Here is a 13,792-nt window from a genome sequence, read left to right as displayed (position 1 = left end):
GCTTCTAAAGAGTTCCATTTAAACCGTAACTCAAGCCCTCCACTACACTCATTGTTAAATAGAATAATGTTGCTTTCAGCACAGTCTCCACACATTTTTGAGCCATGAATTTGAGGAACTGACTCAAATTATTTCAAAATCTATCTTCTTTTTCTGTTATAATACATGATTCTATAATATCAGTTAATACTAAGTGGCAAATGGGGATGTCAACAGATTGAGGATAATCATTGTTTTATACTTGTTGTTATCCAGTATGTTATGTTTCAACTACCAAGTTAAAAAATAGCTAAACTCTAAGTCCACTTATACAGCTGGATGAGGACAGCTCTGAGACCAGTCTGACGCCCAGGGCACATTCATGCATTCCCCTTTCCCCTGGCTCAGCTGGACTGCCTAGGCTATCTTGAAAAGTCTCATTTTATGATTTTCCTTATCTTCATATGAGTTTTTCACAACTCAGTCATCCCTTATCTTCTCACTATTATTTTTGCTCTTAGTCAAATCTGTGAAGTCTAAATATATCCTAAACTACATGTTAGCTTTCATGCTTTAATTATGTTACAACTGGCCTTAGGTTTGTAAATGCTTTTGTAGTGATCTTTCTGTATCAGAGCTTGTGCTAAGGGGCTTGGGAATTGCACTACATAGGACTCTTACCTACTAAGCATTGCTCTCACCCTCCTAACTTCACTTTCTTCAAAAATCTCTTTTCAGTTGTAATCCAATCTAAATTCTGCCAACGAAGGACAGTGTTGCAAAGTTTGGAGGAGGCAGAGGAGAAACCATTTGACTCAGCAGCAGCTGCAGGTAGCTTGGTGGGTCTCAGCAAAGGGCAGATAGGGTATATCTGGGCACCAGGAGTCTTCAGATCTTCACGGTCCACAGGGACTAATGCTGGTGATTCCTCTCCATTCCTGCTCTTTCTAATTTTTTAAACTCTATCAATAATTCCTCAACTTCCACCCTCCCAGCCCAATGAAGCATGTTATGGAAGCATATAGGGCCCCGAATGAGGTCCTTCCTCCTATGAAATATCTAAATGACTGAATCAAAAGCTTGGCTTTTTTCCCTCTGACACCTGAGACAGAAATGAAAACAATGGGAATCCATGCGATCAAGTTTGTTTCTATCACATCACACAGTTTCATGTATTTGAACATATTTAAATTGTGAATTGAAATACACTGACATGAAATAAATTCAGTCTACTCTTTTGTAATGTATCATGACAAGATAAATCACATTTGTAACCTACTGCAAGACCATTGCTTCCAACAAACTATATTGATAAACATCTGTCAATAATGAATGCCTCTTGTTGAAAGGACTGTGATAGAGATAAACTTATACAGAAATCCAATTGGCATACTGAAAGAGAAGTTATTTTAGTCCCCCAACATGAAGTTTGGTTATGGCCAGTCAAAGGCTTATTCAGTGGTTCTCCAAGTTAGCAGAGTTTCAGGTCTTATCGTCTTCCTCTGCAGCTGTTTACTTGGAGATCTGCCCTTAGATTTATTGAATCATGATTTCCATATGCATGCTCAACTTTCAAGACCCACAGGGATGAAGATAAGCAAATAACTCATCAGGAAATTAAGCACATCCAGAATCCCTTGACTACTATTCCTCGCAACTTAGTAGATAGATCTGTGCCATGTGCACATGCACATCACTTACCTAGGCATATCACCACTCTAAGCAACCTGCTTTTATTCTGTAAGGAGAGTAGAGAATGGACATAAGACAGGGAACTTGTAGTGTTCTATAGCATAAAGCAAAGAATAGGTAAAAAACAAATGTGAATAGTGTCATCAGAAAACCATTTTAAAGTAGTGTTTATATAGCTATCATATAGAGGAAAGTATTAAGCAAATCAGTCTTTTCCATTGAAAGTTATTCTCAATATGATCAAGCTCAGTTGTGTATAATAAGGAGATGCCAAGAAGTAGGATCTCTGTGAGTTCGAGGCCAGCCTGGTCTACAGAGTCAGTTCCAGGAAAGGTGCAAAGCTACACAGAGACACCCCTGTCTCAAAAAAACAAAAAAAAACAAACAAAAAAAAAAAACAAAAAAAAAAAAGAAGAAGAAGAAGTAGCAACTTAATCAGGATGAGCATTTATAAGTTGTTGTAGAAAGTGAGGCAGGGGGTAGAATGCCAGCCAGGGTAGTTATTGTGGCCTCATGGCCTCATCCTCATTCTATTTTCCTGCTCTTTATCCTTAGCTTCCAGTTACGAGGTAACTTCTGAGCTCTACATGATGATTGTTGCAGTAAACATAATTTCTCTATTCTAAGCCAATGACAGGAGACAAAAGAGGATGGAAGGACCATGGTCCCTGCTAAATGACTTTCCTCTAATGCTCCCTTACATGGTCCATTCAACATTTCTCTTAGATTTTACTGACCAGAGATATACTCTCACAGAAACATGTAGCTGCAAGCAGAGGAGGAAGCATGGGCTTCTAGTAATCATCATTATCAATGTGTTTCCCATCAGCAGATGAAAGGAGGATGGTTGATTTTGTCAGTTTTCTTCTCTATCAGCTTCTATTGTCTCCAAATAGTCAGAGCGGCATAGGGAGCGACCCTCGCAATTCCTCATTCCAAGAAATCAATTTTCTCTTCCAAATGTTATAATTTAAAATTGAGAACAATGCAGCAAAATATAAATATTTAAATTAAAGGCAACAAGGAGAGGTAATCCCCTTACTGTGAGGGTGCCAAAGAGGAGGGTGAAAATATGAATGTCCACGATTTGGGAAGGAGGAAGCAAATTCTCCCACACATGAAGGAGCAGGAGTACCTCTTCCTGTGCAAAGGAGAGTGGGCAGGCATCTCCAGAACACACTCTAATCTGCCTTCGATGGACTTCCTGGCTGGCACGGAGGTAATGGTAGGCTGACTTAAGCTAAGGAATTAGAAAGTCGTTGAAATGTTTCTTTCTGTTATTTAGTAATAAACATCTATATTTCCATCATAGGATGAACTGCAAAACAGGACAGGGTACAGAACTGTGGATTGAACTCCGTTAGACAAGTGCTCTCCCATTGAGATATAGTCTTCAATCTACAAACACTTACAAAGTTGAGATATAGTCTTCAATCTACAAACACTTACAAAGTTTAGAATTTTTTATTTTTTATTTTTATTTATTTTTTTATTTTTCGAGACAGGGTTTCTCTATGTAGTTTTGCGCCTTTCCTGGGACTCACTTGGTAGCCCAGGCTGGCCTCGAACTCACAGCCTTTGCCTCCCGAGTGCTGGGATTAAAGGCGTGCGCCACCACCGCCCGGCCAAAGTTTAGAATCTTAATGCTTCCAAATTCAGCCATTTAATTTGTTGTATGTTCTGTTTTTCTTTTTTTGTTTTCTTTTTCTTTTTGGTGGTCATGGTCTGATCTTTCTTCTTTTTACTTCCCCCCAAGACAAGGTCTCAGTTCTGTCCCTGTTTGCTTCCCTGTCTGTGTGATAAAACACTGACCCAAAGCAATTTGGTACAGCTTATAGTTCCTCATGGAGAGAAGTCAGGGCAGGAACTCAAGGCAGGAACCTGGAGGCAGGGAGTGATGCAGAGGCCATGCAGGAACACTGTTTATTGACTTGTTCCCTATGGCTTGCTCGGCCTGTTTTCTTGTCCAACACAGTAAGTACCACCTGCCTAGGATTGGCACCACCCACAGTGGGCTGGCACCCTCAAATCAATGAATAAAATGTTTCACAGACATTCCTACAGACAAGTCTCAACTGAGGTTCCCTCTTCCTAGGCGACTCCAGTTTGTGTCAGGTTGACAATAATATACCAGCACACTCAAGTAGCCTAGGCTGGCCTTAAACTTACTACATGGCTGAGGGTGACCCAGAATCCTAGGTACTCCTGTCTCTACCTCCTGAGTGTTGGGATTACAGGTGTGTCCCTCTATGCCTGGCCTGGAGTTTGCATTTTAATTTTTACAAAGAAAAAGGCTGATGGTATCCTAGCTGCCCCTCCATTTCATCCCCCCCCCCTTTGGTGACAGAATTCCCTTGTCAATGAGACACTTACCTATTTAACACCCCTTCCACAGCTCAGTGATTCCTGAAAAAGTTTTGGCCCATCACTGAAAGTATATGAGATTTCTCAACAGGATGCTTCCTTCTGCTGTGGACAACTTCCAACCTGCAATGCAGAGAAGATGCCCAAATAGCCTAGGGTCATGGAGTCTTTCTAAGGATCAAAGCCTCACACTAGGATGGTCACAAATTAGGGAAGTGGAGCCTGGGCTCATGACTATGAGGCTAGAGTACCATTTCTAGGATGTATCAGTGTACTTTTTTTTTTTTTGTCTTTCAAGACAGAGTTTCTCTGTGTAGCCCTGGCTGTCCTGGAACTTTCTCTGTAGACCAAGCTGGCCTTGAACTCACAGAGATCTGCCTGCCTCCGCCTCCTAAGTACTGGGATTAAAGGTGTGCACCACCACTGCCCTGCAGTTATAATTCTAATATGCAAGAAGGCTTCCCTCTCTCATATTTGTATGTAAATACACATTCCAATTTTTGAGAAAGAAAACTAAGTGGTCCTGTGACTTTATTCCAGAAATATATTAGTTCTTTTCTATTGTTGTGATAAAACATCATGGCCAAGGCAAATGACTGAAGGAAGAGTTCATTTGGTTTTATAGTTCCAGAAGGGTAAGCATCATCATGTCAGGGAGGCATGGCAGCAGGCAGGGAGGCAGCAGGCAGGGAGGCAGGGAGGCAGGGAGGCAGGGAGGCAGGGAGGCAGGGAGGCAGGGAGGCAGGGAGGCAGGGAGGCAGGCAGGCAGGCAGGCAGGCAGCAGGCAGGGAGGCAGGCAGGCAGAGGGTAGGTAGGCAGCAGGCGGCAGGCAGGCAGGGAGGCAGGCAGGCACACAGTAGGCAGGAGGCAGGCAGGCACACAGTAAGCAGGCAGTTGGAACAGCCAGCTGAAAACTTGTAGTTTGCAGGAAGCAGAGAGAGTGAACGGGGAATGGCATGAGTCTTTAGACTCTCAAAGCCCACCCCTAGTGACATACTTCCTCCAACAAGACTACATCTCCTAAGTCTCCACAAACAGCACCACCAACTGGGGGCTGAGTGTTCAAAAGGGCTTATTCTCAGTCAAACCACTACAAATATAATTGGAGCAATTGTGAAGGATAACAATTTTTCAGTAGGAACTGTGAGAAGAAACTTGAGCATTTGTTAACTAAGTGTTTTCCAATGTGCATACATACACTGAAAAAAAAAAAAGAAATCCCAATGAGGGGAGGAATTGAATTTTACTCTATCCTTTGTAGATTTCAAGACAATTAAGTATGATAGCAACAGTGTGGGTGAAAGAAAGGTCAGTGGACAGGGCAGTTTCTACTCTGCATGGAAGCTGCTTCACTTAACCGGGTCTTTCAGGACCCAGCTCTTCTAGGAGCCCCTCACAGATCCTCAGTTGAAATTGCCCTCTGCTCTTTATGCATTCACCAAGATCAGGACTAACATGTAGGCAGGGAGCCATTTGTCTTAGGCACAAAATTTAAACCCCTGCCCTCCAAAGCTCAGTCATTAAGACAGGTCTTTTAATGGACTATTCAAATCGGGATACTACGCAGCACGAGCAAGTCTCATGCATGGATGTTTAGTTAAATTGTGCTTTTATCTCGATTACAGCTCTCAAATAGTGGTATTCACCAAAGTCTTCCTCCAGCAGGGCTCTAGTGTTCCTCCTGCATCTTCAATTATGTTTTGGCCATGAAGAACTCTTGAAAAGTGTTGAAATGAGGAAAAGGATTTGCAGGAACCTTCTAGACCAGGGACTGACTGTCAGATTGAGTTTCTTGGTGAAATTCAACGATAGCAAAAGAATAATGGAATGATGGATACTTAGAAAGTTATTGCAATTTACTACTTCGTGGAAAAAAAAAAACTGCCTTAAAAATGGGAGCCTTAAGAGATAGAGACTGCAATACTGTATGTAACACGTGGCCCTCTATGACCTGCTTTCTTTCTGGGAGGTATTGCTATCCTTACCGTGAAGGGAGGTTGAGAAGTGAAGGGACTTACCCAAGGAGGAGTTAGAAAGTGGCAGAGGTGGGCTCTAACCCCGACTCTCTCTGCCAGGTTCCAGTGCCTGTCCAGTAACTGCAAACATTAGGCCCCAGGGTTGAATGAAGAGAAACAATGGAGTGCAGTAGCACCTGCTGTGTTAGGACACTGTGTATGTGGGCAGTTCCCTAAAGCCAATGTTACGGATCACTCCCTCGCTTATACAATATGCTTGCGGTATGCCTCTCACTTTTTAATGGAAGGAAACGTTTGTAAAGGTCTTTGCATTTTTTCAGCTGAAAAAGATCATTTTAGTGTGAAGTGTAATTATAGCACTCAAGTTAAATTTATGAGTTTTCATATTTAAGGAAAAAAAAAACGTATAACCAAAATCCAAAATGTGGATTTGTATCTAATCTTGTACAAAATATATTTTCATTTATCAGAGTTTCAATGTGTAACAGCGTTGGTTGTCCTGGAACTTGCCCTGTAGACCAGCCCACTGGCCTCGAACTCTCAGAGATCAGCCTGCCTCTGCCTCGCGAGTGCTGGGATTAAAGGCGTGCCCCGCCACCGCCCAGCTTTACTTTTTAAATATTTGTTTTGATTCCACATGCATATGTTTTGCTTTCATGTATTTATGTGCACTACGTACAACGCCTAGTGCCTAGGGGGTCAGAAAAGGCTTCTCTGCACGTGGGTGCTGGGAACCGAACCTGGGTCCTCTGCAAGAGCAGCAACTAACGGCTGAGCTATTCCTCCCGGCCCTTCCTTGTACAGTGACTCTTAAGAAAATTATGGATTGCCCACAGCAGTTGCTGCCTCGAGTATTCAAAAACTTGAACTTCCCAGCTGCATTGCTAAGGTCTACAGAACCCTTCAGCCCTCCAAGAAAGTCGTCAACTTGGTGATCCCCATCAGCCATGGACGCACTGTACTGCAGGTCCCCCCGGGGCACTCGTGGGCACCGCGGATACGTAGAGCATCCCCCCTCGGGAGAGGACTCGGGCGCCTTTCGGTACCCAAACGCCCCTCCCCCGGAGGACCCCCACCTCCGCGCCCCTAGGCGGCCCGCGCTCTCCCCGCAGGTGGCCGCGCAGGAGCCCCGCCCCCCTCCCCGCTCGCTCCTCAAGTCGCGGGGCCTCGCCGGCTCTCGCGAGATCCGGGCCGCCGAGCGCTCGGGGCCTTTTCAAATCGCGATCCGTTACCGCTCCGCCGGCCCGCCGCCATTGTAGCGCTCGGAGCCCTCAGCGCGGCCGAGGCGGAGCCCGCGGCGGGATGGCCGATGCCGACAAGCCCGAGGCGGCCGCGGGCGACGACGGTCCGCAGCAGCAGCCGCCGCCGCCGCCGCTGGCCGAGTCGCGCCGGGACCCGCACCCTGCCGAGCCCGAGAAGCCGCCGCGCAGCAGCGCCAACGGCGTTAAAATGTATTGTCTCCCCCGGGCGGGCAGGGCGGGAGGCGCGGGCGGCCCCGGTGCGGGGAGCAGGTGCGGCGCGGGCGGCCCCGGCCGCCGGCGCGCGGAAAACGGGTCCCCCCTTTAAAGGCCCGGGGTTCGCCGTCCGCTCGGGGGGAGGACCCGGGGATGACATCACCGGACCTTTCCCCTCCGGGCCCGGTTCCGAGCCCCGGGGAAGGGCCGCGTGTGCCGCGGTGGTTCCTGAAGTGTGAGCGCTGACCGAACCCATTGTGTCGCCCGCCCCGGTGGTTGGCTTTCTGAAAAGGCCACTGGGTCTCCTCCACCCACGCGGCGATGTTGGTCGGCTGTGCAGGCTCTTTTTTTTTTTTTTTTAAATACACAAACTCAGTTGTGTGGTGGCCTTCGTTGTGCTATCGTGCAATATAAGACGCTATCATTCAGTTACGAGAATATCATTCTGTATCTGGCAGGGGCTGGGCATGGAAACCCAGGGCCTCGTGTATATATGCCAGGCAGGCGCTAGGCCACAACATGACACCCCCCCCCCCTTCCCCAACCCACAAAATAAGAGTGTTTTTAGAAGAGAACCCACGACTTGCAGGTTGGATCTGTCACCTGGGTCTATAGAGAATAAATGGCGTTAATCCATAGATCTTCAGTTACACAAGGCAGTGGGATAGGGGCATAATACTGCGTTTGCCTCTCCTTGTCACGTGGGGCGATGTGAAGGCAAACATTTATTTTCCTGTCTCCCATTCTGTAAAACTGAAGTTGGAAATATGTCAATTATTTGGTGAAAACATCCTTCACTGCTCAGTTCTACCCCAGTAGAAAGCAGTGAACACATGCTCACATGAGGAATGTCTTTCTGGCCTTGTTGTGTGGAAGTGCTTGAGGTAATGATGGACCATTCTCTTGGATTAGACTGAATTGAATTGATTGCAAATTAGATAGGGCAGTGCTCCTCAGCATCATTATGACAGTCTTGATCTTAGGATGATATCATTGGATATATTCTCATAGCCACTGACAGTGTATTTAACAGGAATTACCCCATTTCCCTGGGAGGACCCATCCTGAGCTTTGGAAGTCCAATGGTGGTTGTTTTCTGAAGGGTATATTCGTTTTTGAAATGATCTGTGTAGAGAGGCACCTTAATAATGTGCCATTAGGCAGAATCCATTGTGTTACCTTTGAGTTGGCTAGAAGTACCTTAAATAGGGACTTTAGCTTCTCTGCCCACCTGGTGACATTTGGACAGGCAGCATTTTCAGAGCAGAACCGAGTTTAGTAGGTGTCCGAGATTAGAACTCAGTGCAGTTTGTTCCTGGCTGGAGCATGTGCATGTACTATTGAGAAAGCAGAAAGTAAGTGAATCTGCTTTCAGGGATTTGCCATTTAAAATAGAAATAAAAAACCAACAACAACGAAACAGTGGAATGACTGTAACACTGCATGTCTTTGGGTTCTGTGTTCATAGATTTAATATGATTTGAAAATACCACATATTGTATCTGTATGGAAAGTAAGCATAGTATATACATTGCTTTAGATATTATAAGTAACGAGATTAAAGTATGTGTGAGACCATGTTTAAGTCACATGATAACACTGCCATTTTGAGTAAGGGACTAGAGCTTATGTGGACTTTTTTTAAAATCTGTGGGGCAGAATGGGCTGCGGGATGGCAGGTATGTATCATTAATTTCTGTCTAAGCTTGAGTATGCCACCCCTTTACTCTGGAAGAAAATAATCATTGAATCCTGTGATGTTGCTACTTGTGAAGCTGGTCTCTAAACCTCTATTAGATCTGAAAATATAGTGCCAACAGTTGCATTGCAGGATGGGAAAGAACCATTTTCTAATTTAAAGAGAGAAAATATGGGGACAGGGTGTCAACAGTAAATATAGAATGTTTCCATATTGTAATTCATTCTCTCCCCGTTTTCCCACTGTTGAGTAGAGACCACTATACTCCTAAGGGGATTAATGTTATCAGATGGGGCAGCATGAGGTACTCACAATGAACAAGTAGAGCCTTAAGTCTTATGTGCATCTACTGTGAACCTATAGGGGTGGTTGACAACCCCAAACCTTGCACTGATTACCATGCTGTTAGTGATAAGAACTCGTTAAAATAATTGTGATGACCAGAGGCTGCTTTACAACATACACTGCTTAGAAGTGAACTAAGTGCTGCTGTCAGCAGAAGGGACTGTGTTTAAATTAATTCATAGTCTTTTTCATCTGTGTACCTTGAGGCCTTAAAGTTTAAAGGCCTAGTGAGTATCTGTTGAAATACAGGAAGAACTTTTGTGATCATGGAACTCATGCAAAAGATTTAGTTGGCTTGTTCTTTAGGCAGGAATTAAAGCTACTGTTCCCTCTTTCTACACATGAGTAAATTGGAAGGAAAGCAGCAATTGTCTTGTGATTCTTCATTAGTCTTATATAATTATAAATGTATTTATATTGTGCTATTTATAAAATATCCAGCATTGGGACATAGTGAAGTCTTTACTGAAAAAGCATCAGTTTTATCATGAGTGAAGATCACAACTGTGATGTTTGTTCCTCAGCTCTGCTGAGTTATAATTGAAAAATAAAAATTGTATATATGAAGATAAACAACATGTTATGATTTGCTCTAAATATTATACGATGGTTATTATAATTGAGCTAATTAATATACCTGTGACTTCATGTAGCTAGCATTTTTTTGTAAGTATTGTAAATAAGATGCATTCTTAGTGATTTTCTAGTGTACAGTGTGTCATTAGTAACTGTAGTTATACTACATATTGTCTCCAGAACTTATTTGGCAACTGGAAATTTATATTCTTAGGCAGACATCTCATACTTCTGGTAATGATTGTTGTACTCTGATTCTGAGTTTTGTTTTTTATATCCTGCGGTATTCGGTTTTCTGTGTCTGGCTTATTTCACTTAGCATACTTTCCTCCAGGTTTTTTTAGGTTGATGCTGATGGCAGGCTTTCCTTCTGAAGACTGAATCAATCAATCTCTCTCTCTCTCTCTCTCTCTCTCTCTCTCTCTCTCTCTCTCTCTCTCTCTCTCTCTCTCTCTCTCTGTGTGTGTCCGTGTGTGTCTTTGCATGTGTGTATATATACATCCAGAATATATACATGCCCACACCCACCTTTTCTTTAAGTTTTCATTGATCAGCAGACTTCTAGTTATTTCAGTTCCATATCTTAAGTTATTGTGAATGATATAGTGAATATGAATTCAGATATCGAGATGATTTTATTCCCTTTGGTTATATACAAAAAGTGGAATTGCTAGGCCATTTCATAGTTTGGCTTCTGATCTTTCAAGAAACTTTTAGTTGCTCTCTGGTTATCCTTTAAGTAAACAAAAAGAAAATATCCAAATAATGTATTTTTTAATGAATGGTCAAGAGTATTATAAGCAAAAGTTTATCACAGTCACATAACCTTCAGCCAGGTGAAGAATAGAGGAACTTAGTACTTCAGAATTCTGTGCATTTTCACAGTGGATTTCATCGAGGATACTTATCAAAAGACTAGATATCTTCTTACCTGACCCCAAACTGGAAACATTCAGTGAATTCAGTGGGAGCACATTATTATGCAGATAGTTCTTCAGGGGAATTAAAAAGAAAGGTTTGTTATGTCTGCTGTAGCTAGGAACCAGAGAAGAGGCCTTGTACATTTTGGTTGCTTGTTTCTATTCTCAGAAATGCCACTCTGTTCACACAGAGACACATTCTAGAGTTGAGCAGTTGAGAAGACCCATTTCAGGTCATGCTGTTTTTATGAAAGAGTAAGGATGGTAAAGATGTTCCTGTCAAAATCTGAATAGGTGGTGAAGCAAGTTTGGTACTAATGTTTCTTTCTTGATTTTAAGAGTATTTCTCAAAGATGGTGTCACCATCTGTTCAGAGTATGGATTCTGTTTATTTGTTTTTGAGATAGGGTCCTGGCTAGCGTGGTGCTACATAGTCCAGACTGGCCCTCAGCTCTTGGCCATCCTTTTGCTTCTAACTCTTGAGTGTTGATATTACAGACATGCACTCATTTTCAGTGAGTCGGGTTTGTGTGCGTGTGTGTGTGTGCTGTGTACGTGCAGGCGTGTGCACACGTGTGTACTTTCTGAGAGGTTTCTCATTGAACCTAAAGCTCACTGATGAGGCTAGCCTGGCTGGCCAGTGAGGTTCAGGAATCCACCTGTCTCCACCCCCAGCTGTAGAGTTACAGATGTGTATTTCCATACCCAGCTTCTTATGTGGATGCTGGAGAGCCAAACCTTGGCACTCAGTTTTGCATAGCAAGCACTTTACCAATTGAGCCATCTTCCCAACCTCCAGAGTGTGGGTCCTTAACTGATAATAGAAAAATTACAATTTATCCACCACATGTTATAGTCAGTCACCGTGCTGGATACAGTGTGGATACCAAAGGAGATAGGGTTTATTCTCAAAGACCTTATGTACTTTATTTATGGCAGTATTGTTGCCCTTTAGGAAAGTGGTGTAAAATTCTCATATTAATGCAGTAAGAAGTTTGTTGATAGCTTTCTAAAATTGCTCACATTAGAATTTATAGCCTGGATTATGACATTTGGTTTGTTGTTAGAATAATCTATGAAGTTTCAAAAAAATTATTTTCTTGCTCATTATTCTTAGAGATTTTGATGCATTCAAGTTTATAAAAATTGCCTTAACGATATTTTGTTAATGAAATTACTTTAGGCTGACTAAAGCAATCTGTGAGTTAAACTTCCTGTTGTTTCTGTAACAAGATTGCTTTCAAGGTCTGGGGAGCTAGCACATTTGAAAAAGTGCTTGCCTTATGTGCAATGAGGACCTGAGTTTGATCTCCAGAGCCATGTGAAAATGCTGGGCATGGAAGTGTGTTCTTGTCATTCCAGTACTGGGGAGAAGGAGACAGGAGGATGCCCGGGTTTCTCTGGCTAGCCAGTCTAGCCAATTTGGGGAGCGTCAGTTGAAAGACAGACACTATTTCAAAGACAGGAATGACATTCCTGAGGCTGTCCCCTGGTCTCCATACATATGCTCACAGACATGAATGTGCACCTGCACACATGCATGCACCTGTATACTGCTTTAAAAATATAAATTGTGTTTTTAAATATTAATTCAGATTTTAATCTGCAGGGATCACTTTAAGTATATAATCATTTATACACTTTAAGTATATATCTTATTTTTTCCTATGTTGGTATATGACATCATAGTAGTTGCATTGTGATTAAAGTCTTACCAATTATTTTTTTCCAATTACCTCCATTAAAAAAGACTGATAGAATCTACCTCATGATGTGTTTAATTATCTTCCCCCTCTTCAACTCTATCCTTTCATTATAGACAGCATTACTAGTAAGAGACAATTCTGTAAAGTGTCCTAGCCAATGTTCAACATGAAGATAGTAGGATGCCTTTTAAATCTCCTATGTTTATCAAAGTAGGGAATAGATAAAACTTGAGTGTATACATGTGTTAAAGTAAGTAGATAGATGTGACTGTATATTTTGATTATGATTTTAAGGGAAGGAGAAAATTCTAGGGAAAATTTGTTAATCTGTAAGTAATAAAATATTTCAGATTGCCGGGCGGTGGTGGTGCACGCCTTTAATCCCAGCACTTGGGAGGGCAGAGGCAGGTGGATCTCTGTGAGTTCGAGGCCAGCCTGGGCTACCAAGTGAGTTCCAGGAAAGGCGTAAAGCTACACAGAGAAACCCTGTCTCGAAAAATCAAAAAAAAAAAAAAAAAAATTCAGATAATCATTTCAGTTTGTTTATTCATTTATTTACTTTTTTTTGGGGGGGCGTGCAGAATCTTGACTATGTAGCTCTGATCTAGCTGGCTAGCTTAGAACTTGTGGTAATCTTACTGCTTCTGTCTCCTGAGTGCTTGAATTATAAGTGTGTACCACCATGCATCAAGTAGGAGTTAGGTTTTAAATTTTAATTTAGTTAAAACATTACATTTTTTTTTAATTTTGCACATTGGTGTGTGTGTTGTGTGTATGATGTATATGTGTGAGTGTGTGAACCATGAAGTGCCTATTGATATCAGAGGACAAATTTGTATAGTCAGTTCTCTCATCTTCAACATGGGTTCTGATTTTGAACTCAGGTCATCAGGCTACTGCAGCAAGTGCCCTCTTGCTGGCCCCAATTGGTTTTTAGAGTTGAAGGAAGCCCAAAAAGTTAATTCTTCCATAAATGTGATATTGAGATAACTTATTTGTTTCTGCCATAAGGTCTAATAATATTTATTAAGTAGTATGCTGGGAAAAACTGGGTTTTGGGATGCTTACAACTATTAACAGA

At 42.5% G+C, this 13,792-nt stretch overlaps 1 protein-coding gene across 4 annotated transcripts in view; it reads left to right on the top strand.

Annotated features, from left to right (window-relative positions):
- Positions 1–7,198: 7,198 nt before the first annotated feature.
- Myef2 (myelin expression factor 2) overlaps positions 7,199–13,792 on the top strand; it is a 31,451-nt gene continuing 24,857 nt past the window's right edge. For 2 of the 4 annotated variants that reach the window (XM_076570539.1, XM_076570537.1), the window contains exon 1: positions 7,199–7,462. In XM_076570539.1, coding sequence (XP_076426654.1) covers positions 7,314–7,462 — 149 coding nt within the window. In that variant the 5' untranslated portion in view covers positions 7,199–7,313. The remainder of the gene's footprint in view (positions 7,463–13,792) is intronic. The other 2 variants (XM_076570541.1, XM_076570538.1) reach the window with 1 other exon arrangement.

Source organism: Peromyscus maniculatus, chromosome 4 (genome assembly GCF_049852395.1).
Source record: "Peromyscus maniculatus bairdii isolate BWxNUB_F1_BW_parent chromosome 4, HU_Pman_BW_mat_3.1, whole genome shotgun sequence".
NCBI lineage: Eukaryota > Metazoa > Chordata > Mammalia > Rodentia > Cricetidae > Peromyscus > Peromyscus maniculatus.
This window is presented reverse-complemented; position numbering and strand designations above follow the sequence as displayed.